The following is a 26,206-nucleotide window of genomic DNA, read 5'->3' as shown; positions in this document are numbered from 1 at the left end:
TGTTACTAAGCAGCTATTGGAAGTCAGACTAGATTTATACAGATGAAAAATAGATGTTTTGAAACATCTTCAGTTATGAAACTTGTGAATGAAGGTTTGAGTCAGTGCAAAGGTATTTCCTTAAAAAGAGTTGGGCACTATCTGTGCCTCATAACACTTCATTCTGGTAAAGTCAGGCCAATTGTGTTGCACAGTTGTACAACTGTAAAACAAATGCAATGTTTTATTTAATAGCTGAGTCCTGTTATTTTCATAATCATTACAGACATTGTCATCTGCATTTAGGAGTGAACTGTCAGTCAGCTTGATCACAATTTATTGCAACAAGATTTTCAGTATCACAATCTACCGAAAACAATAATTTTCAGATAGTAAGAGACAGATTACAGATAATCCATATTTAAATCTTTTATTTTCTTTAATTTTATAACTTCTAAGAATACAAAAAAATTCCAGTTAGAAGTTTCCAACAATTTATGAAATATTGGGAATGAAAATTGTCATCATAGCATGCAGTGAGGATTCACTTTTTTCTTTGAGTAAAGTTTCTTTTGGATCGATAAAGATGGTTTTTGCCTTTGGTTTCTGCTGCCCAGACTACAACAGGTGCTGTAGGGCATGAGGCCCTGCTGACCTCATCCTCTGACTCAAGTTCCTGAGTATCAGTTTCAAGAACAGCATTAAGTTGAGGCTTCGGGGCTAAAAGTGGTTTTTGTATTCTGGCTTGCTGATCCTGTTGATTTGTTCTTTTCTGCCTTGTAAAACTGGCTGGTTTAGTTCGTGAATACATTTGCTCCAGTGGGAGAAATTCCTCCTGCTGGCGGTGTTTCTTCTGAGGTGACCTTGGTCCAGCCTCTGAATTATGCATCATGAAGACAGACTCGGAATCACTGCTACCATACCCTGAATTCAGAAAGAAATATCTACATAATTATAGAGGAGAAGTTGAAGACAATGATATGGTGGCCATGTATTCTATTTGCAGAGATGAGTCATTGATAGTGAGCTCCAGTTATTCACTACAGCTCCTGCTGACTCAGCAGTTCAAAAGCTGTGACTGTTAGTAGATAGATGAGCACCACTTCAGTAGACACATTAGTAGGGACATAAAAGGAACCCCCAAGTGGGCATTCTCCAGCAACAATGATGTCGCCTTCCATATTTTAAACCTGAAAGTATCTTAGGTGCATAACAATGACCATTAGAACCAACAATTGGACAACCTTCCGTCGTGAGCTAAAAACATACTTATTTACTCAAGCGGGACTGGCATAATAGTTTGATTTTAAATTGGGGTTTTATTAATATTCTTAAATATTTTAAATTTAATTTTAATTATTAGCCATTTTTGTAATTTTGCTATGTTTTAATTTGTTTTAATTGTACATATTTTGTATTTTATCTCCGGCTGTACACCGCCCTGAGTCCTTCGGGAGAAGGGCGGTATAAAAATTTAATAAATAATAATAACAATAATAACAAACTAAACAAAAGATTATTTAGTCACAGTTTTGTTTATCATAGTGATATGCACTATATTTCTATTTAAATTATAATTCTTATACCTTTGCTTTATACAAAAGGGCCATATAGATCTAGCTCTCTTTTCCCTTGTTTTGTGGAGGCATCTCCTTTTCTTTGGTGCCACATAAACCAAATTTTACATTTCTACCTCCTTGTCCATAATTTTGAAGATTCTTTTTAAAGACCAATAAATCTTTATTAGAGAGTGGACAAAACTAGTGTAATGAAGACACTAGGGTTCCTTATGGTTATTTATAGAAATAGTAACATTTGGTCTAAATGATATTGGGTGGGACTAAGATTCTTTAACTACAAGTTCAAGATGAACACTGGATAAAGTGTTGTAACACTTATGTGCCACTCAGAATCATTGATAGGTGATCATAGAAATTATTAAAATAAATAGAGTTTCCTTTTTGCTAAATCTTTGGCTATACTGAGTCCAATTATTCATGTGAGTGTTCACCTCTTTTAGGTGTATTATTAATATTTTGGGGCATTGAGCCAACTGCTGGACCATACAAGATAAAACCTTCAAGATGAGCAAGATCTGCAATTAATAAATAGTGTTATTTGCCAATGAAAAAAAGGATTGGTTTGGGGCACATATAATTATCAGATTCAAAGAAGTTTAACTTTAGGGCTCTTTAAAAATAAAAGATTAGCTCATGTAAATCTTTCTTTTTCATTATATGTCCAAGATAGCTTCTTTTAAAGAACTATACATATTATTTGGCACATTAAATGCTTCAGCTGAGTCATCTCTAATAATGTGGCTGGAACTGTCATATCCAAAAGCAAATCTGACATAATATATTGCACATATATGCATATACATACACTTGCCTCCAGAAGTGGCAAGAATTTCCAAAATGGAAATTTTAATGGGTTTTATGTCAGTCTATGACCGTTTTAGTTTGATTCGGCCTATTGTAAATATTTGGTTTTAATTTTGCTTTTAAATTTGTTGTTTGTATTCTCTGATGGTTTTTAATATGGCTGTAAACCGCCCTGAGTCCTCCTGGAGAAGGGCGGTATAGGAATTAAATTATAAATAAATAAATTAAATAAATAAATAAATAAAAGTTGTGGGCACTCCAGCGCTGGAGATTTTTAAAAAGAGATTGGACAACCATTTAAGTAGGAGGTTGGACAAGAAGACCTTCAAAGTACCTTCCAACTCTATTTTTCTAGCATATAATACACACCTTAGCCCATATTTGCCAGTAAATGGGGTCCAGCAATGAAAAATTACTTGTTTGAAAATATTTTTATTGTATGTATTTTCTGATATGAAACAAGTATAATAGCCACATCTTTTTTTCATCTACAGCTCATGTTACTATTTTTTTAAATGAATTGCTTTCCTGTGCCTTTAGCAAACGTAAAATACTTGAAAAAAACATAGCTCCCTAATGATACCTACTTAGTAGTTAAAGATTAAGTGGAAACTAGAACTGGGCTGGTAAAATCTGGACAACTATGTGATAGCAGAAATCCAACTTTTGGGTACCATCTAATAGTTACCTAACTGCAGTAAAATAATTTGGAATTCATGGGATGCAAGCAGAACTGCTTCTTTATAGCATCTGAGAGCTTTAAAGGCTGCCACATTAGCCTAAAAAATGACATGGTTGCTTTAAGTAATCAAGGGATTAGGGCAATTGTACCTTTAATATGAAACCTTAAAGAAGCTGCATCTATATTCTGACTGCTTCCTTAAACTAAGGCATGGTATTCAAATCAGACAATGCTCTCCGAATCTTATTTCACTGTAAAAGATGTAGAAAAAAAATCAGTTGTCTGTGATAATGAAGTGAATGTCACTTTAAATAATGCCAACGCAAAAAGTGGGTATTTCTCTAAACCAGCTTTTCTCAACCAGTGTTTTCCAGTTGTTTTGCAATTAAAATATACAGAACTGAAATATTAAACATCTGGAAAGCACCAGATTGGTAAGCATTTTAAATTCTGGTGGGCACTATCTCACAGAGTCATTGAAAGCAAAACTTTGCCAAGGTTGTATCTATCTGGAACTTGATGGATAATAGCAAAATTAGTAAGGATTGCCAGTAATTTTCCATTTTCTTTTATTGTTTCAATTAAAAAGCCTTACCTGTTAGATCATCATCATCAATCCTAGTTGTTCTTCTAATTGGTTGAGAATTACCGAAGGGCAGGGATAAATAACGTAGGCTTTTACTGGCAGCCTGTAGACAAATAAAAAAAGAGGAGATACACATTCGCAGAAATATGTGTGGATTCCATTTTGAATGATCTGACCTCTAGTTATAGCGAAAAATGTGAAAATATATTTGAAATTACTGCAATTAATACTAACAATATCTTTTTACTATAACGATAGTATAATTGCAAACTTATCTATCATGCATGTGGTATACATGTGGTACATGAATTGGTATACATGTGGTATACATGCATGTGGTATATGAATTCAAAATCCTGGAATAGTTCCAATTCCCAATCTGTCTGGAGGCCAATTGATCATCCTCAGGTCCATTGCAGCTAATTAAAAATCTCAGTCAGCTAATCTAACTAATGTTCATCCATATTACTTGAAATCTCTGTCTTTTAAAGTTTTTTTTTTAATTAAATGCTTCCTGGTTGAACATTCCCTACAATGACAATAATATTCTTTTGTTAATTCATTTTTTTAAAAAAAGAAAGGAAAATCAGCCACCCTACAGCTGATATGGTACATCCAATGGCTACATCAATTGCTAATGAGCAGCAGTATACAGAATACCTATTTAGATACACCCACCTCCGTAGCATTTCCTTTGTACAGAAGAAGAAAAAGAGTTAGAAATATAAGCTAATAAATTCAAAGGATGAGATTAAAAATAAGGGGGTGGGATAAAATTAATAGTTTACAGCAATTTCATTCACACTCCAAACTTGTAAAGCCTTGGAAACCATCCTTGCTCTCATTCATATCCATACACCATTCCATAGATTGTCGGTAGACCTTAACCTCTCAATCTATGGATTTATTGGATCACATATTTTGCCATTTCTATGCTTTTATCCAATCATTTGATAGCTTCTCTTGTTGCATAATTTTGGCTGAAGCTTCAGCAATTTCCATACACTGTTGCATAAACCCCATAGCTTAGTATGTGAGAGATACCTGCCCTCCCCATGGTAAGCTGTGACCTTTCCTTGTGGTCTGCCGCATGCTGTATCGATGTCGAACAAGGATTTCTTTGGCTTGCTCTTCACTTTTTTCAGTGGCAAGATTATATCTGTTGTACGATAGCGTCTGAAATGAGAAGTGCATTACTTGATCTTCCTCACCATCCCAAACAATGCCTGTAAATGACCACTTTATAATAAAGTGATTTTAGAAAATCACTACACTGAGAGCTTTTGGAAACAAATTCTTTGTATGTCTAATCAACTTGGCCAAATAAAGTATTCTATTCTATTCAGTTCTGTTCCGTTCCATTCTGTTCCATTCTGTTCCGTTCCGTTCTGTTCTCTGCTTTGCTCTGCTCTGCTCTGCTCTGCTCTGCTCTGCTCTGCTCTGCTCTATTCTATTCTATTCTATTCTATTCTATTCTATTCTATTCTATTCTATTCTATTCTATTCAATACCCTTCTCCATGGGTGATTTCCATTGTAGCCAACTTGGCATGGTGTCTTTACAAGAAAGTGTGCTGGTTCTCTGATTTTTGCTTTGGAGGAAATTCCCACATTAGCAAAAGTAAACATCCAGGAGATACAGAACACACTTGCAAGACAGATTAACTCTAGGGATGATTGCCCATAATGCATAGGCTACAGCATCCACGGAAAAAAATAAAGGAAAGTTGAAATTGATGACAATCTTAGAATATGTTAGTGTAAAATCCCAAACAGAAATAAAAATTGATAGATGTATATTAAAAATATTGCCTTTTTTTTTACTTTATTCTGAGTTCATCATAGTAGTTTTCAGAAATACTTGCTCTGCAGAAATGGAGGCAGAGGTTTACTTCAAGTCAAACAAAATCTCGAAGAAGAAAAGGATTCATTGGCTAATTACATAAAAGGCAGTCAAGAAGAAGCATTAATTCAACTTAAAGTTGGAATTTACCAAATATGTACGAAACAAAACTTGAATATTAAAATAATGTAATAAAAACAAGAAAAAAATACCGGCCAGGAAAAGCATTACATAGTCAATTTTTACAAAATGTTGATGGAGAGTGGATAAAGATAAAACCTGGTAGTGCTTAAAGCTGGAAAAAGAAACTGACTGCTCAAGAGCAAACTATTCAAATGAAGACCAAAATTGAAAAATCATCAAATGATTCAAAATGCAGATTGTACAAAGAGGTAGAAGAAACAATAGTTTGTATACTTGGCTTGATCAAAAAGATTGCAAACTTATAAACAAAATAATATAGTTGGCAAAATGAGTCACCGGAAAATCTGTAAAAATTATTATGTGCAGTGAATAAAAAATTAGTGGAAACAGAGTTGAAAATTACACCAAAAAGGACTGGTTTTTTTAATTGAAAAATTGACAAACTCAAATTATCCCCTTGCAGATTAGCAGATTTATTTAAGCATGGAATGATATATTCACTACTATTACTCAAATATATTTTTTTCAGGAAAGGTTTTATATCACCCTCCTCAAAATTTGCATCACAGTGGCTCTTCAGCTTTGAAACGGAGATGAACACCACCCCCTAGAGTTGGGAACAACTAGCACATATGTGCGCGGGGAACCTTTACCTTTACCTTAATATATTGGACACTTGCCTTTTCAATTTTTTATTCTGATCTATTTATCAAATTTTAAAATGCTCATCAATGATTCTTACAGCTTCTGCCAATTTAAAACCAAGTTGATTGAAAACCAACCAACCAAGTTTTAAATATTGAAACTACTCGGCAGTGTTGCTTTAATGCATTTTAACAAAGACAATAATTAAGAAGTCAGGTGTTACTTTAAAAGCCAACCAATGTGTTATAGTTGAGTCTTTGGGGCCAATCAATGCATGCTATAAAACTCATGATAGTCTTTAACATACAACCAGGGTCAATCAGATTGGTTGCTGCTACAATCTACTAGGCAACATAGCTGCCAACCTAAAAACTAAACCAAATGAATTGTTGAAAGTTTAAAATAAGGGGTGCCTGCCACCTAGTGCTCAACTTTAGATTCTTTTTTTTATTTCATTTTGTCACAACAGTATACACAAACATTGTCATAAATAAAACAACATATCTTGAAGAATATATATATATATATATATATGTAAAAAAATATGCATCAGCTATATTAATTTGATATAATGAAGGGAACAATAGGACAGGAACGGTAGGCACTTTTGTGCTCTTATGCACGCCCCTTATAGTCCTCTTAGGAATGGGGTGAGGTCAATAGTAGACAGTTTTTGGTTGAAGATTTTGGGATTTTGAGTAGAGACTATGGAGTCAGGTAATGAGTTCCAAGCATTAACAACTCTGTTACAGAAGTCATATTTTCTGCAATCAAGTTTGAAGCAGTTGACATTAAGCTTGAATCTATTTTTTGCTCTTGTAATATTGCGTTTGAAGCTGAAGTAGTCTTTTACAGGAAGGATATTGCAATAGATGATTTTGTGTGTTAAACACAGGTCATGTCGAAGTCGACGAAGTTGTAAATTTTCTAATCCCAGGATTTCAAGCCTGGTGGTATAAGGTATTTTGTTGTTTTCAGAGGAGCGAAGAACTCTTCTAGTAAAATATTTCTGGACACGTTCTATTGTATTTATGTCAGAGATGTGGTATGGGTTCCAGACAGATGAGCTGTATTCAAGAATAGGTCTGGCAAATGTTTTGTATGCTCTAGTTAGTAGTGTAGAGTTTTTGGAAAAGAAGCTGCGTAAAATTAGGTTATTATTATTATTATTATTCTATTCCATTTCTCTTGCATGCACCCTTTTTTCCTAACTTACTTGCCTGATATAAATCTCAGATGTAATTAATTAAAAGATAATTCACAGCTAAGAAAAGGAAACACTTCTTTATCTCATCAATGAGAAGTTCTGCCATCCGATGTGGGTTAAGGGGCAGACAGAATAAATTCATGAAGGATCTAGCTATTAGTGGCTACTAGTCCTTTATATATAGAATTCTAAGGTATGTTTGAGAAGGCAATTCTTAACTCCTTCCTTTTTCTTTTTCCTTTTTCCTGCAAGCAGAAGTATCAGTGAAAGTGATCTTACGACTGTCCTACAAAGATACATCAGAAGTATTAGAATGAATTCATTAAAAACAATGACCCAATCTCTTCTTAATATTATTCTGTACTTCAGCCACAATCATAGCTTTCACTCCAGGCAATTCTACCACCATTGACTTCTGCTAAGGTGTGAAATAATTCAAGCATGATCGTTTCTTACATAACAATGGAACAGGTTATCAGAATTGAAGGAACACACCCTTTGCCTCACTTGATACAGATTATGTGCCAACATGTTCTGCATAGATTCCACATCTTTAGGGGAAAGTTTCTGTATTCTTTCATTCCTGCGCCTCCTGCAAACAAATATGATATGAAGACAAATATTATTTTGACTAAGCTAAAAGTTCAATCATTATTTCACTGGAATAGTTTTGCCTACATTCTGTTATCAGTTATTGTTACCTGTAAATTGACTTTCCTGACAGAGAATGGAAAGAAATCATTTGTAAACCAGTGGAACAAACTGCTTAATTTCTTTGCAAAGTGCATATGTATATTTGAGTATTATCACTATTGGCTACAGCAGTCTTCTTAGTAAAAAAATAAAATAATTTATAGAGCTTAAAGTATAAAGAAGAAATTTATTATTTATTTATTTATTAAATTTTTATACCGCCCTTCTCCCAAAGGACTCAGGGCGGTTCACAGCCAGATAAAACAGTAAGAAGTGCACAATAAAACAGTAATTAAAAAACTTATTAAATGTAAGGCCAAATTAAAATCCATTTAAAACCATAAAACCCAATAAAATTTAAATCCAAATATTAAAAACTACTAAAAATTTCTATGCCAGTCCTGCGCGAATAAATAGATATGTCTTCAACTCGCGGCGAAAGGTCCAAAGGTCAGGCAGTTGACAGAGTCCTGGGGGAAGTTTATTCCAGAGGGTAGGAGCCCCCACAGAGAAGGCCCATCCCCTGGGGGCTGCCAGCCGACATTGACATTATATAAACCACATATAAATGCAAGTAGAATTATTACCATTAGTGGCTACTTAAAGTTTCTCTGTTGAAGTGTCAACATATTAAAATCAGAATCAATGTTGAATGACTTTAAAATGCAATTAGTTTAATTGGTGAATCATATCTTGGATATTATAAACTAATACAAACAAGGTATTTCATAGTTCTTCTAGAACCAAAATTCTCAGCCAGCGCTACTAATACCACAAATGTAATTTAGAAGTAGTCTGGCTGGCAAATAAAGTAACTCACTGAAACTTTGAATTGAAAAACCTACATAATTATAGAATGTTTCTAAACAGATATTTTTATTTGTCTCATGTTAAGACCTAGTTCTCAAAGTAACTTAATTGGACTTAAGATATGCCAGGTTGACAACAAAGTTCTAGATAGTATAGAGATTTATTTTTTCCTAGGAAAAAAACTCTAAATCTATTGTTTTAGTCTTGTATTCTCAAACCTATCATTTCATATGCTAAAGAAACTTTTTAAAAAACCCCAGGATCAGCCATGCTACTACAGTAAATAGAGACAAAGAGTTATTGGAAAATGTAGAAAAGCAGCAAGATATTAGATAATATCATGAATTAGCCTAAGCTAAGATCTTTATTCCTGCTATCTCCACTGTTGAAGCTGAATAACTGTACCAGTTCAGAATGGTACAAGAAAGAAGATACCACACTTTGTTTTGGTGAAAACAACATTCTAGCTTAGGCCAATCTTCATAATAAAATATTATTAACAATATTCCAGGGACAGGTGTTTCCTGGAAATATGAAAGTGTTTTGTTTCTCTAATAGAAATTTAGGTGGTACAAAAAGACACATTAAAGAGCACTAAAAATTGGAGGTCGACAAAAAGAAGTTGTCAGCGTTAGGGAATCACAAAACGTGTTTGGATCAATGTTATTTTGAAGTCTCTGTCTGGAAGCAGTTTCAACTCTGCTATCATTATATGAAACTCATTTCTGAGTTGGCTAGAACATCAAGACAAAAGGAAAAGCTCATTCATGAGGTTAGCTATTAACCAAGGAACTTGATAACAGTTCCTTAAGGGAGAAAAGACATGGTTTCTGTCCACTCCTTTCCTTTTACAGATAGATTTATGTGCTATGCAACTTATAATACAGATCTGTTTTAAGTAAAACAAAGGAAACCAACCAACAAGCCAATATTTTTTTAATTGAAAAATATTCCTTGTGATTATATTCTACAGTTTTAAGTGTCAGATTTAGTGAAAATCTTACAGTTAAATAAAACTGGTTACTGCAATGAAATTTTCTTTTAAAGTAGACTCTAATCTTTCTTGAGCAATCTATTACTTCTTAAAGATTCTTTTTATCCCATGTTTATTATTCTTTATTATTCTTAGTATGGTAATTTCAAATATGCTATGATTTTTTTAAAAAGGCATATTGAATAGGTGTGTTTAAGTATGTACATTGTGGCTATGTAATCTTCAGAATACAAAAGCAACTCATTATTAAGGATTGTTACATATTTTCAGATTTTATTGCACTATAATGCTTTAAAATGAATTTAAGATATGTTCATGGAAACATCTAGTCAATCAACATCATGCAATAGGTCCTCCAATAAAATCTGCAAGCCAATAGTGTGCTGTGGGTTGTGCAAACTAAATTGTGCATGCCTGTGCCATGTACAAGCCTATCCTATTTAAACATATCAGAGTTTATGTAAATACAGAAATGTATGCTTAGATTTCTGACGTCTCAGCACTCAATGAAGAACTAGAGGAAATTTTGTTCATTCCAGTTCCTACTTAATCTAATTTAGGACTATCAGATCTAGGCTGCAAAAACCCAGTTGACCTGCAGATGGCAGCAAAAAGCTAATGTTTTCTTATATCTCTTTGTTGCCAAGTGTATTTTTGCAACCTAAATCTCATTGACCTACTTTTTTCCATCCAGTACTTATTTTGAAAATTATGTAGTGCATCTTCTTTCCAAAAAAAAAAAAGGTCCTCACATCCATAAATTCATTAGAGTTTCTTGAGAGAAGGAAATCCCTTGTTCCCAAATCCTGTAATCTGGGAAAAAATAAGTTAGAGTCACTAGATGCTGTGATCTTGATGCTGAATGACCACCAGATAATGATACTCTCTACAACCATTAGCTTTTGAAAAGCAGCACACTTTGGGATCAGGGAGCGGGTTTAGAAGGCAGGAAGGCGATTCCTCACTTCACTTGTCAGCAACCAATTTAGGCAATACTGAAATATTGACAAGATTATCACAGATGGATCACCTTAGTCTAAAGCAGTTAAAAATATTTACAATGCCTTCAATAAAGGAATTTGTTATTTGTCATGCAATAAACGCAATAAATTAACTCCCCCCAAATTGTTTCTTCGATTTTAATGCATTCCAGTTTTATTTGCATTTTATAAATTGCTTTTTTAAAATAAAATTATAATAGCCTTTTTCTATGGGTACCTGGTCTAGACTGTCTTTCTTGTTTAATCATTTGTTCCTTGAGAAGGACCATAATGCAGTCAGATTAGAGAAGGAAAAATTGCTCTGTCTTTCATGGCCCGTTACTGATGTGGACTTAATAAGGACTTTATTAGGATCCCAAATTATTTTGTCTTCTTTGGGAGATATGAATCACATAGACCACTCATTTTGTCTTGGTTGGGAGATTATAATAATTGTCTACATCTACAGGGAGTCAGTGGTTTCAAACAAAATCAACATTATGATGCAGGGCCACCTTTTTTCTACATGCATTGCAATGTCACATGAATGCCTAATGAACTTGAGCATGCAGCATAATGCTACAACATTGTTTTCATTCTATTGCCTCTCTCTGAAGATACCCACTGATGGTAATCATGCATCAACATTTGGAATCTAACAGGCTCGAACTAACTAGTTTATGGAAGCTTGCAAGACTTAATATAAACACCAATGAAGAGATCACTTTGGTCTAAGGAAAAATCCTTAGCACAATGAAGTTCTATACGCAAAACCTAATTTCACATAGTAATCTTTTGCAGTAGCATCAATTCACATACTCAGCTGCAAATTATTGATTATCTATCAGTTGTCTATCAAAACTGCCCCTTCCAGATGTGGGCTTCAAATGTTGCTAAACTGCCACAAAAACCATTGCTTCTTACCATTGGCTATGTTGACTGGAATTAAACATCTGGAAAACCATATGTTGCCCATGTTCATTAAATTCCTTGATTAAACAAAATATTTGCATTGTTCTGACAAATGTATGTTCTTAACATACTTACAGAGAAGATGATTTGGAAGTCGTAGGTGTCATGCTCCTACTTTCCACCATTTCAATGACTTGTCTGATTTCCAGTTTCTTATATAAAGAAACAAGGCTGGATTTTGGCTGTTGCTTGTGCAGTAGTATCTTCTTCAGAAAATTATTGTCAAATTTCTTAAACCTGGTAGGAGCAATAATCAAGATGTCAAAAATTGTTCTTGCATTAGTTACCGTATTTTTCAGAGTATAAGACACCTTTTTTCCCTCCTAAAAGAGGCTGAAAATTTGGGTGCATCTTATACTCTAAATGTAGCTTTTTCTAAGCTTTTTTTCAACCCAGGCGCTAGCAATTGAAGCAATTTACCTCTGACTCTCAGCTGTGCTTTAGAAGCTTTTTTTCAGTGAAGCGATCTTCCATGCTTTGCCTGCTCCCTCCAACTCTCAGCTGTGAAGTTTTTTTCCAGCCCTAACAAGGCGAGTGAAGCTATCTCTGTGGTTTGCCTGCTTTTCTCATTGCTTCTCTCTCCAAAGATCAGTTGTGCTTTAGAAGCTGTTTTTTATCCCCAAGCAGGGGATAATAACCAGCAAACTAATGTGCTGAAGCTCTAGGGGCCTCTGGTGGCTCAGACTGTTAAGACAGTCTGTTATTAACAGCAGCGGCTTGCAATTACTGCAGGTTCAAGTCTCACCAGGCCCAAGGTTGACTCAGCCTTCCATCCTTTATAAGGTAGGTAAAATGAGGACCCAGATTGTTGGGGGCAATAAGTTGACTTTGTATATAATATACAAATGGATGAAGACTATTGCTTGACATAGTGTAAGCCACCCTGAGTCTTCGGAGAAGGGCGGGATATAAATGCAAAAAAAAAAAAAAAGCTGACCAGACTAAGGACGCTAGGCAGATTTCCCCCCCCCCTATTTTCCTCTCCAAAAAGAGAAATGAAGTTGCATCTTATACAAATCCAAAGAGTTCTCAAGTTTTTCAAACACCAAAAAGCAGCAGCAGCATAAAGGGTGTGGCCTACAGCAGCTTATCTTGTGTTAAAGTGATAAGAAAAAGGCAATCAATCCACTGTTATGGGAAAAATAGGATAGAAGAACAGAGCACACTTTTGATTTTGAGAGCCAGGTAAAATCCTGAATTCTTTTACACATATTCAGCCCACTGCCAGATCTTAACAGCCATTTTTCATTCAGTAATATGAAAATAAACTTCTATTTATGGATAAATACATGAAAATCAAGGAATTTTTTTTAAATAATTTAATAATTAGTGATATAATAATATAAATAAGTGATTTAATAATTTAAAGAGAATTTAGAAAATATGCAAAATGAAGATATATATTCCAGTCCATCCTGCTTTAAATTAAATCAACATTGGTTTTGCCTTTCTTTAGTTTTCCCAGTTAGTTTAATTTTAGCTTAGTTTATCCAGTTATTTTATTTTGACTAATAGTGCTAGACACATCCTTACTTGTCTCTCAGTTGATAATGGCTCCAGTGTCCACATACATCTTCAATGCCAGCTTTTAAATGATCCATCATCTATAGATATAAACCATTTTATTATGAATTAGAACATTTCTTTTTTTATTATTAATTTATAATATAACATGCAAAAATGTAAAAGAAAACAGTGGAAAAGATAGGGGAAGGGAAAAGTGTAGGAAAAAGGGGAAAAAAGAAAGAAAAGGCATTGACTTCCAATTCCCTTTGGTGCAGTAGAATAAGATAATAACCTCAAACTTCAATTTTTTACTTTTATATAATAAAAGTAGTCCTTGACATACAACAGCTCATTTAGTGACCATTCAAAGTTACAACAGTGCTGAAAAAAAGTGACTTATGACTGTTTGTCACATTTACAACATGGCAGCATCCTCATGGTCACTTGATTTACATTCAGATGCTTGACAACTGACTCACATTTATGACCGTCGCAGTGTCCCGGGTCATGTGATCACCTTTTGCAACATTCTGGCAAGCAAATTCAATAGGGAAACCAGATCCACTTAACAACCGTGTTACTAATTTGCTAAACAACTTTAGTGATTCGCTTAACAACTGTAGCAAGAAAAGTCATAAAATGGGGCAAAACTCAACAAATTTCTCACTTAGCAACATAAATTTTGTGCTCAATTGTAGTTGTAAGTCAAGGACTGCCTGTAATATAAACTAGCTATTTCTATAACAACAAACTTAACTAACTGGTAAAATCCAAAATCAAAGTTTCTTTTTTTTTCCACCTCGAGCACAAAATCTAGAAGCAGTTTACATGAATTAGATTTCTTGCATTTTAGAATAAGTACATAACAGTTTATTTCAAAACAGAATTCTGCAAATAGAAATAATGGAAATTCTCAGTGTTTATCTTATTTTTTTTTAATTTGCATTTAGATCCCACCCTTCTCCGAAGACTCAGGGCGGCTTACACTATGTTAGCAATAGTCTTCATTCTATTTGTATATTTATATACAAAGTCAACTTATTGCCCCCAACAATCTGGGTCCTCATTTTACCTACCTTATAAAGGATGGAAGGCTGAGTCAACCTTGGGCCTGGTGGGACTAGAACCTGCAGTAATTGCAGGCAGCTGCTGTTAATAAGAGACTGCATTAGCAGCCTGAGCCACAGAGGCCCATTTTTATATTACCTTGATTATAATGTTGGATATACTAAACCAAAATCCACTAATAATATTTATCCTGAAGTGCTGTGTTCAACAGAGAGCATCCCCTCAATATGAATATAACTTCAGGGCAAAGGTGGTATTCAGCCAGTTCCGTCCGGTTCTGGTGAACTGGTATTGGAAATTTTGAGTAGTTCAGAGAACCGGCAAATACCACCTCTGACTGGCCCCACCCCCGATCTATTGGCTGCTTCCTGAGTCCCATCTGATCGAATCCCAGATGATCAGCTGAGTCTTCTTTTGTTGCCCTGTATAGGAGAATGGAGCTGGAAAGCAAGTTAGTGGGGTGGGGAGGGAATAGAGATTTTACAGTTCCTTCCCCCCGATGTGGGGTAGAAATGGAGATTTTGCAGTATCCTTCCTCTGGATTGGGGTGGAAATGGAGATTTTGGAGTATCCTTCTCCTGGAGTGAGGTGGGAATGGAGATTTTGGAGTATCCTTCCCCTGCCACTCCCACCAAGCCATGCCCACCAAGCCACACCCACCAAGCCACACCATGCCCACCAAACCACGCCCACAGAACCGGTAGTAAAAAATGTTTGAATCTTACCACTACTTCAGGGTAATAAGTAAAAGCATTTATCCTAAAATACTCTTCAAATATTGTCTAGATAAAAGCCAGAATGAAGCATAAGGACCCTTATAACTGTAGCCTTTCTTTGGCACTAGCATCATCAAATAATATTTTTTTCCAAAATCTCAACATATAAAACATTGCCTCTACTGAAATATCTCTTTCTTATCCCTTGCTTCTGCAGTCAAAACCTGCCCCAAAACACTAAATCAAAATAAAATAGAAAAAAAAAGTCTTGAAAGACTGCATTAAATCAAAACTGTAGCTATTCCCAACAGCCATGAAGAAGCAGGGAAATCCCAAAGGCCAAAAGAACCATTAGTTTATCAAGTTTCACATTTTAAAGTAGTACAGTACATGCTTTGAGGCAGCTGGTTCCAATTGCAAACCTTGAATTAAAAATGGATAGCTATTCCTAGACCTTTGGAGACCCAAAGCCATTAAGAGCGGGCAATAATTTATAAACTTCCTATGTTCCTGTTGTCAATAATATAAAATTCAACTTACTCGCATATGAATTTCTTCATTTATTGATTCTTTTTTATTGGTCTTCTTAACATCTAGGTATTTTACCAGTGGTCTAATAGTGATTCCCTTCATTTGAAATAAAGAAAGAAAAAATCCAACCATTAAATTGTGCAACTAAACAGTACAAATGAAATGCCTATAGTATTAATTGAGGCCTAGCATTCTTCTACCTCCTGATTATTTCACATGCCAAAAAAGCTTCTAAGGAGGAAAAGTACCGTATTTTTTGGAGTACAAGACTCCAAAGTAAGACGCATCTTAATTTTGGGGAGGAAAATAGGGGGGAAAATTCTACCTACCAGGTGTTCATCTGGCTAGCATCCTTAATCTGGTCAGCTTCAGCATATTAGTTTGCTGGTTTTGAGCCCATAAAAAGCACGCGCTAAAAAGCACGTTGGGGATAAAAAACAGCTTCTAAAGTACAGCTGATCATCGGGAAAAAAAGCAATGAGAAGAGCAGGCAAAGCTGAAGATCGCTTCATCTGCTAGTGCCTCGTTACGGCTGAAAAAAAGCTTCAAAAAGGCTATATTCGGAGTATAAGATGCACCCAAATTTTCAGCCTCTTTTAAGGGGGGCAAAGTGTGTCTTATTCTCTGAAAAATACAGTACCTGGTATTTAAAAAAGCCATTTTTACCAGCATGATGCATTTACCCATGTGCACAAAATCACGAGTCCATTTTTGTAAGAACACTGGATCCAGTTCGATGAATGGATGAGGAAGCTCTCCAGGGGAAACATGCCTCCAATAAAATTTGCTCTAATACCTGCAAGATGCATTGATGCTTTGTGATGAAATATTCTCCTTACCTGAATGAAAACAGTAAAGTATATCACCACAATAGTAGATGTGATAAACATCTTCTTTCTAGGGAAAAGGCTTGTAGGAAGCAAAAATGCAAGGGAGAAGCTGCTGGCTCCTCTTAGCCCACTATAGGTAACAATAAGTTGATCCTTGAGAGTAAATTTGTAAGTGCGGAACTTGTTGCAAATGGAGAACAGAAAGAAGACACCTAGGAAACAAAATAATAAAAAAGCATAACCTCCTAATAAAACAGAACTGGAAACATGCATGTTATGCAAATTATTCAAGGCAAACAAAGAATGCTGTATAGTGATGAAGGATCTAACATAGCTTGCTTATCCTGCCTTAAGCAATATATCCAGAGGAGTTCTATAGGTAATACATTCTCTCAGCAAAGAAAATTATGCGTCAATCTATCTTAGCTAACACTGTACACCTGAAGTCTTTGTTAAACTGGTTAGACCAGTCAGATCTGAACAGTCCCAACATTTCTCTTTCTGTTTTACATTCTCTCCCTCTTACTTTCTGTCTCAGCTAGCAATGTTCAAAGCCTTTTATCCATCCAGTTTGTTTTCATGTTGCCCATGCAACTTACTTAGTGCTCTCCAAAGCATGCAGAAGAGCAGGGTGAAGCCAATGAAAGCCCAGTTCCATTCGTGGTTCCGACCAACTGTAGACACTCCCATGAACACAAAGATCAGGGTCTCACTGATACTGCTCAGCATTTTCATGAAGTATTTTATGGTTATGTAGGAATTTTGAGAAATATTGGCTTCCACGTATTTCTTCATTGTCACTGCACATGCTGTGATCCTGTTGAGTCATAAACATTGAAGAAAAGGAGTAAGAGCCATTGGAAACAGGAACAGGAAAAGAGAATTCTTGCAAAAATGGCAGATTTCTACATTCATTGTGAGGGTTATTTTATGGTGTCAATTAGAAATTTGAATTGGGGACAAAAGGAGACACTGAGAAACAACAGAAACTTCTCAATCAACATGCTTGGAGCAACATGGAGATTTGCAGAAATAAGCATCCATTAAAAAAATAAACATTGGGGAATTGGTTGTCCTCCCTCAGAAAATCAGCATGGATTAAGCATGGTTTGTGGGCATGCAATTATTATGCATCTCCTAGTAAAGAAACTTGAAAACTAGAAAGCAGTAAAACTCATATCCTCCAAAGTACAGCTTCCAGTTTATCGTGTCCTTAATTGCTTGTCATTCTTTTGGCTAAGGTCTACGTAGTATAGCAGCTTTCCTAACACTCTGATCTCAAGATGTGGAGAAGTTACCACTTACAATATTTATGCATTCTCTAAAGAGGTTTGATGTCACACTTGGAGGCAAACAGAAGCCTGGACCATAACATTTCGATTCAGCTTCTGATTATGTATGACTATTGTATGCTCCCCCACATAGCATACAGTTTTCTACCAATAGGTACTTTGAAAGCAAGAAAAAAAATAATTTTAAGGGAAAATGAAACATGAGACAATCAGATGAAGAACAGAGTACCTGCCACCTGCCATATGTAATGTTGTTTAGTTGTGCATTGTTGAGTAGGGTAGGGAAGATTAAAGAGTGGAAGGGCTTCAGAAAGTGCCAAGGAGGAAGAATGATCTACAATAATTTTGTTTCACTAGTGCACAGGAATTTGACTGCTATTTCAATACATTGCTGATGCTAAGGCTATCTAAATGGGAAATCAGTCTACAGATTGTCCACTGCAGGGTTAGTTGGCACAATTAATTTTGTTCATTCTTAGCAGAAGATGTACAGCTGAACTCATACCCTTTGAAATCCTGACATCCCCAAATTCTTATGGTCTTGTCATGTTTAATGAAACAATGAAAGAAAAAACAGGTAGTCCTTGACTTACAACTATTCACTTAGTGACAGTTCAAAATTACAATGGCACTGAAAAAAGTTACCTAATGACCAAGTGACAATGAGCTGTGGTGGTACAGTGGAGTGCAGTACTGCAGGCTACTTCTGTTGACTGCTAGCTGCTGCAGTTTGGCAGTTCGAATCCCACCAGGCTCATAGTTGATTCACCTTCCATCCTTCCGAGGTCAGTAAAATGAGGACCCACATTGTTGGGGGCAAAATGCTGACTCTTACATTCAGATGCTTGATAACTGACTCACATTTATGACATTTGCAGTGTCCCAGGGTCATGTGATTACCTTTTGCAACCATCTGACAAGCAAAGTCAATGGGGAAACCAGATTCAATTAACAGCCGTGTTACTAATTTAACAACTGCAGTGATTCACTTAACAACTGTGGCAAGAAAAGTTGTAAAATGGGACAAAACTCACTTAACAAATTTCTCACTTAGCAACATAAATGTTGGGCTAAATTGTGGTCATAACCTGAGGACTACCTGTCTTTAAATCCATGGAAAAGAATAACCATGTTATCTATGTTTAGTTTAAATTGTTTAAATGAATCAAAATCAAACATGACTTGGTTCTAATATTTTCCTACACTGTTCACAATCTTAAGTATAATCCTTGGTCCAGAAAAAGCTAGGTTCTGCTGCAGTTCCAAAAGTCTGTTCATGAATGGAGCTCTGCAACCATTTCACCCTGATTTTATCTTGAAATTTGGTTAATAGCAGAAATCACTCTAGTGTGAGAAAAAGTATCCAGCATGAAGATATACTCTGACCTTGACATAAGCAGCACTTAATAAAGATGTAATTCAGTACCATATGCTGAGTTCATTATCATCAAAGGAGGGAAAGGCCTAAAACTCATTTGTTTAAATGAATCATTGCCTGGTGCCTAAAGCCTTGTGCTTGCTCAAATGTTCTTTCTTATCACCCAAGGCAATTACTCAAGGGTGTAAAACTAGGAAATACTAAGTTAATAAGAAGGTGCCAGCTACGAAAATAAACATTGCAAGTTTTACTTACGCCAAGATGCCAGATATGTAAAGTGTTTCTGCGGTTAAATAGGACAGGTAACTGAACATGAAGACCAAGAGAGGTTCAATGGCAGAAATGTTTTGAGTGAATCGAGTCATAAAAGCTGCCACAAATCCAAAGACGATGCCAAACAGCAGCCCTCCAAGACTGACTACAAAAAAGCGAGCACAACCAGCTAGAATGTCAACAGATTCAATTGTTTCGTATTTATGCATCTGGGTAAAGTCAATGAATATATTGTATAGGACCTGCATAGGAGAAAGAAACAAAACATTTCATCCTTAGTTCTCTCCAGAGTTGCTCATTGCCATTATCCTTTAGACCAGCTATTACAGAGCAGTGGATCAGTGGTAGGTTGCCCCCAGTTCGGACCGGTTCTTGCGAACCGGTAGTAAAATTGGGGGAGGCTCCACCCACCGACCCCGACATCATCAGGAAGCTTCTGCGCATGCGCAGAAGTGCGTCTGCACACGCACATGCGGTTCCTCTCCGAACCAGTAGTAAAGATAAGTAGAACCCACTCCTGCAGTGGATGCTTTGCAGGAAGATGCCACCTCCACGATAGCTTTAAATGAACAATGAATTATGAAGAACTATTTTCCCTCCTATCATTCAGTGTCCCAATGTAGTAAAGAAATTCAAATACACTTTAAAAAAAATTTTAAAATGGTTTTCCAATCCCTTTTAAGAAGAAATTGAACAGCAATTTATCTGAAATGGTATAGGGATTCCTGCTTGAGCAGAGGGCTGGACTAGAAGACCCCCAAGGTCCCTTCCATCTCTGTTATTCTGTTCTGTTAAAAATAATACAAACACCTGAGAATAAAACTAGATCTGACTTCATTGTATGGCATCAAAAATACATGACATTTCAGTGATATTTATATCCATTTTATCCTCTCCTGCTAGAGGTATCTTTGATTCAGATTGCTGCAAAATGATCATCTGTCATAAATTAATAAATTAGTCATGTGCAGAGGCATCAAGGATGCGGGTTTTTTTTCTGCTGCTGCTTCATTAGACATGAAAGAAACTAAATACATAGAAAGTATGAAATACATTTGCATTCTTTGCTAGAAAGCAGGCATGCATGCTAAATGAGTGATCTGTATATTTTAAAATAAATGAATGAATGATTGGAGCCTTTTTCCTCTTGCTAACTAACTTTGTTTTTAGTCAGCTGTGTGAAGTTAACTTTGGTGCTATCATTCTGGTCATGGAAAGTCCCTCCCAAAGAAATGACGCCTTCTCTACATTTTTTGTTTTGTTTTATTTCTATCTACCATTTGAAGGTTTGTTTTGAAAAAAAAATGACCTGTGCAAGATACACTGCACATTTGTACTCATGATATCTAGATTTAACTTAGATTTTTATTTACATTCTAAAATGTGAGTTTGTCTTTTTACTGTTATAGCAGGTCCTCAGGGGACTTTGTTAGTGGTGAATGCAAACATTATAACAAAATAAACCAACTAATGAGTGAAATACTCTTTATTTGCAACGCCCAGCTCTGAATAATTCACTGCGATGATATAAGTACTCGGAGAAGCATTATCATATACTCTCACTGCTTCAGCTGGCAAATTTGTCTGACTTGTAAACAAGGTTGGGTTGATCTTAGGTAAAGTTTGTATGAGAAAGTAGGAGGAATATTGGAGGCTATGGATTAAACTAAGCCAGTGATGGCGAACCTTTCTGGCATCAAGTGCCCAAACCAGAATGCATGTGCATGTGCATGCACATGCACGCACCGGAGCGCTGGAAACCTGAAGACCAGCTGGCCAGTGCACATGCCTGTTTTTTGGCCGTTTTGGCCATTTTCTGGGCTGTTCTCAGGCCCTTTTTGGCGCAGAAAATGATATGAAAACAGCCCAAAAAATGGCTGGAAAATGGTCAGGAAACGGCCTGGAAAATGGCCCCAAAATAGCCTGTTTTTTAGCCATTTTCAGGCCATTTTCTGGCAATCCGGTGCCCGCAAAGACCAGCTGGCCGATGTGCATGTGCAGCTGATGATAGTGCGCATGCCCACAGAGAGGGCTGTGCGTGTTACCTCTGGCATGCATGCCCTAGGTTTGCCATTACGGGACTAGGCAGTTGAAACAGGTCCTGGAAAAAAAGAGTAGCAAACAACTTTCGTATGTTTGCCAAAAAACAGCACAACAATCCTAAAAGATGCAAGAGGGCTCCTGAGGAACGCCATCCACAAGGACTCAGGTTTGAAGTTTCCCAGTGATGGTTCTCTTTTATGGATCAGACTATCTGGAGATACTCAGTTTTCCTTCACTATGTTGGGCTTCCAAAAGGCTATAAAGGCTTGGAAATTTATTAAAAGAATTGGGCATCACTGTCATAGCACATCAAGGAGCCAGAAAACTCTCCTTTAGGCATGGAGGCCAGCTGGGTTACTTTAGGCTAATCATTCTATCTTAACCTCCTATTTAGATGCAAAATAAGTATTTACCAACTTGCACTGGGCCAGTATGGGAGATTATGCTCCAAAATGTTGAATTAAGAGTCTTCATGCTGCAATGGATTGATTCAGCTGGCTATAGATAAGTATCTGTACTCAAAGCAATCTCAATTAACAATGGTATCACTGATTGTAGTTTAAAACCCTAGTGAGAATCATTACTTGATAATAAAAATATGTGATTGGAATTCTTAGTTGGTATGAGACAAACACCATGGTTCTTAATGCTTAATGAAATGGTTAGCTGTAAATTAATTCCCAACTGTAAAAACTAAAGGCATGATTTGTTGCTTAGGTATCGTTTTGATTAAGGATCTCAGTCACTGCTGTTCCTCAACTATAAAGTCAGCATGATCTTTGTAATTAAAGTTTTCTAAAGGCAGTACAACGAATGTACATTTGGTAGTTTATTTGATTGTAAACTTGGCAGATTGTAGCTTAAATCTGGACAGTATTGTATTTTTCACTGTTCACCAAGTAAGAGGTCTAGACTCCATTTGACAAGAGAACCAGTTCTAATCCTTGATCAACCACCAAATATATGGGTTATTTTAGGCCTACTTCAAAAGAGTATTCAGATAACAAAAGAGGGACAATTTGAGTTCCTTTTTCCTACTTGGAAGAAAGAGAGAAATGTATATACCTGTGCATTACAAAAGCTCAATTTTTACAAAAAGCTGTAACATACTTACTACAGTTATCCCATCATTTAATAAGGATTCTCCAAATATCATCATGTAAAGTTGTTCATTGACAGACATCTCCTCAAAGACAGTTAAGACGGCTGTTGGATCCACTGCTGAGACCATGCTGCCAAATAACAGGCTGTCAAGCAGGCTAACATCCTTGAGGCCAAAAGGTGTGATCTGGCAAATTCCATAAAGTGACAATCCAATGCCAAAGGAATTTATAAGGGAGCCCATTGCAGACCACCAAAGAATTGAACCAAAGTTTTCAAAAAAGGGACGGGTGGACATAAAATAGCCTCCTTCAAGGATAATGGGTGGAAGGAGGTATAAAAAATAAATACTGGTAGTCATAACTGGTGGAGATTTGTGCTTGGTGCCAAAAATAATCCCGCCAACCAAAACACCCATGGCAATGTGGACGCAGTTTTCTGGCATGAAGTGTGGAAGACGATGGTAGAGATGGAAACCTTGAAAGGAAAATAAAACCATCATGATATTATATTGGGGTTTGGGAATTAAAAAAAAAATCTTACTCTGCCCTTTGCTCTTCATATTGGATATCAGCAGTGCATTAGCCTGATGGAGCTCTAGGATAGATTACTCACACTCTTGCTAAAGGTAAAGGTAAAGGTAAAGGTTCCCCTCGCACATATGTGCTAGTTGTTCTGGAGGGGGGGTCATCTCCGTTTCAAAGCCAAAGAGCCAGAGCTGTCCAAAGACATCTCCGTGGTCATGTGACCAGCATGATTGAATGCCAAAGGCGCATGGAACACTGTTACCTTCCCACCAAAGGTGGTCCCTATTTTTCTACTTGCATTTTTACGTGTTTTCAAACTGCTAGGTTGGCAGAAGCTGGGACAAGTAATGGGAGCTCAACCTGTTACGTGGCGCTAGGGATTCGAACCGCTGAACTGCCGACCTTTCAATCAACAAGCTCAGTATCTTAATCACTGAGCCACTGCATCTCTTTTGCTAAAGGTGGACAATTTGTTGCCTCTCCAGCAACAATTCTACAGAGGGCCCATTCCTTGAATGAACGGAAAAATTTCTGAGCAGCCAAAATGCATAAGGAACATTGAAATACTACACAACCAGAGTTATCAGATAGCTTAATTGTCATTGTGATTAATAGATTTAAACATTTAACTTTCTAAGTTTTTTTTTAAACTTAAAGTCCTTAATATAAAGGTTTTATACCACACAATGGTTTGTGATCCTTAGATACTTCCAGTTTGTAATTCAGATTGACCCAGAATGCATTAGGAAAGTTTCCACAATATGAATTTCCCTTCTAGATAATGAATGAGAAGATGGATCTCAACTGATACTTTCAAACACTTCCTTTGAATCAGAAGGAAATGGATTGTGGCCATACCAGAGAATCTGATAAATGGTCTACACAGATTTCACTGATTAATTAAGTACACAGGCAGAGACACAGCTTGTTTTTTTGCATCCAGCAACCTAGGAACAAATATGTGATCTGCCTTTCTGAGTAAATCAGTAAAAACTTGATGTTGTATAGCTAGACTTTTTTTGTGTGTTTTGGTGTTATGTTTCCTTTTCCTTTCAGTGAAGTGGCCTTGTCCTTCACTTATTTTCTTTTTAATCCAATACTCCATCATATGTTATCCTCTATTTTTCCAGAGAAAAATATATTGTGTCTAGGGTGATTTTTATGAAATATCTTCTCAGCTTCCCTGTCACATCCTATGTTTTCTAGCATGACTTTCTTAGACTTCAATATACAAAAATAGCAGCAATTTTTGTGCATTTTCCTCATAGAAGAATGCAGCAGATACACTAGCATTTTTGTTCCGTGACTCTTAGAAATTATTTTCAGTTGACTAGATAAACAGATAAATAGGTAGACAGACAGACAGACATCAATTAAATAATTCTTCATTATATCAGAGCAGTTTTCACAACTGGAGCTAAAGTCTTCATTATCACCATAAACATAATATAATGTAGACTGTTCCTTTTTCTGTAAGCAATCTGCATATGGTTGTATATTACTGAGATCTTTTAAAAGTGTTCAAGAATATTGTATTGTAACTTCACAGAATTCAGGCGAAACACTAGTCATCAAGGACAGTATTCTTAGTGATAAAAAAGGGAAACATTATAAAATAATTTAAATTTAAATTCTGTGTATCTGTGACAATCGTCAAGTAAAAACTAAATTATTTTTAGTTATTTTTAATGTAAGAATTTTAAATTATTTATAATTTAAATACATATGTAGAATGTACTTTTCTTAAATTTATATTGATCTTCTTTGAATTTATTTTCAAAAGTTGGGAATGAAAAGTAACCATTTAAAATATTAACAGAATATATTTTCAAGTACTGTGATTTGAATGAAGCAAATCATTGCCTTCCTTTGGAAAATGTAAACTGTTGTTAAAATTGTAGGTCTGTTCACAACCATCAGTGTAATAAAACCAATCTATTATAAGTATATTTACATCCAAATAAAAGTGCAAGGTATTTTACTTTGTAAAATCCTCACCTTTCATACATATTATAACTGGAAGATTAAAAAAAAAACATTTTACGTTTGAAAATAGAACTCCAAACTGCAAAACCATCAGTGCTTTTCTAAAGTTAGTTTATTGAAAGCTGACCCCTTTGATGTGCTTTTCTAAAGTTAGTGAAGTGAAACTTTTAGAGCAAATTTTAACTTTTTCACACTAAATGTTGCATATGCTCTTGAAGGTGTCTGAATTAAAAAATTGCAACACAGCTCTCAAGTTTTTCACATTCACAATTTCACATTTCAAATGTAAATCACATAGAGGTTAATTCTAGGTTCATCACAAAGTAACTTCAAGACCTTTAGCAATGTATCTGTTCTCACAGGGTGACAAGCGTATTTAATTTTTCAAGCCTCAAGTAGAATCTTCTTTGCAACCTAAATTATCTCACTAAATTGTTATTTCCTTGGTAACAAGCTGATTCCCTTCCCCATTTTTGCAGTTTTACTTTTTCACACCGACTTTTATTAAAGAAGCATTTTTCACTCACCTATTTTTGCAAGAGAAGCCAAGAGAATCCAAAGTGTAACTTCATATGGTATTTGCACATATTCATAGTCCAAGGTGAAAATGTGTAGCCTCTCATCTCGTCCTGATTCTTTAGCATCAAAGGGGTCAGCTTTCAATAAAGCACTAGCATTTGTATGAGAACGTTGCAAAGTCAGGTCTCCAGCAGCAAAATAACTATCTAGGTTGGATAGCAGCAACAAGCAGCTAAAAACATTTGGACACCCAAATATCTTAACAGCCATGATGAGAAAAATTTTATGTATGGGACGTCTTCAAGGCTTTCAACTGAAGCCTGTCACTCCATTTGGAAGTAAAGGAAAAAATACAATTTTATGGCTGGTGGTACAATTATTAGTCTGAGTCTACTACAATATAATCCACCAGACTTTCTGAGTTACAAGGAATCCAGAAACAGAAATATTTGACAGGTCCACCTCCAACAGTAGTTTTTCCAGGTTTACTTACAGTGAATCATTTCTGGGTTTGTGGC

The 26,206-nt window shown here is 35.8% G+C and overlaps 1 protein-coding gene across 2 annotated transcripts; it reads right to left on the bottom strand.

Moving 5' to 3' along the window:
• Positions 1-523: 523 nt before the first annotated feature.
• On the bottom strand, positions 524-26,091 carry SLC9A4 (solute carrier family 9 member A4). 2 transcript variants are annotated; one of them, XM_058186191.1, is made up of 13 exons: positions 25,697-26,091; positions 22,670-23,133; positions 19,495-19,754; positions 17,169-17,386; positions 16,579-16,781; positions 15,749-15,835; positions 13,452-13,522; positions 11,994-12,155; positions 11,290-11,298; positions 7,965-8,061; positions 4,676-4,807; positions 3,641-3,734; positions 524-903 (listed from the first exon to the last, which is right to left on the bottom strand). In XM_058186191.1, exons 1-13 carry the CDS (start codon positions 25,956-25,958, stop codon positions 524-526), a joined length of 2,439 nt encoding a protein of 812 aa, XP_058042174.1. In that variant the 5' UTR covers positions 25,959-26,091. The 2 variants fall into 2 exon arrangements, with proteins under 2 accessions (XP_058042174.1, XP_058042175.1); XM_058186192.1 differs by lacking the exon at positions 11,290-11,298 and having other exon boundaries at positions 25,697-25,799.
• Between the last annotated feature and the right edge of the window lie 115 nt (positions 26,092-26,206).

The sequence above is a fragment of the Ahaetulla prasina genome, chromosome 5 (assembly GCF_028640845.1).
Source record: "Ahaetulla prasina isolate Xishuangbanna chromosome 5, ASM2864084v1, whole genome shotgun sequence".
NCBI classification, from domain to species: domain Eukaryota; kingdom Metazoa; phylum Chordata; class Lepidosauria; order Squamata; family Colubridae; genus Ahaetulla; species Ahaetulla prasina.
Note: the sequence above shows the minus strand (reverse complement) of the source record. Positions and strands in the feature narration are given on the sequence as shown.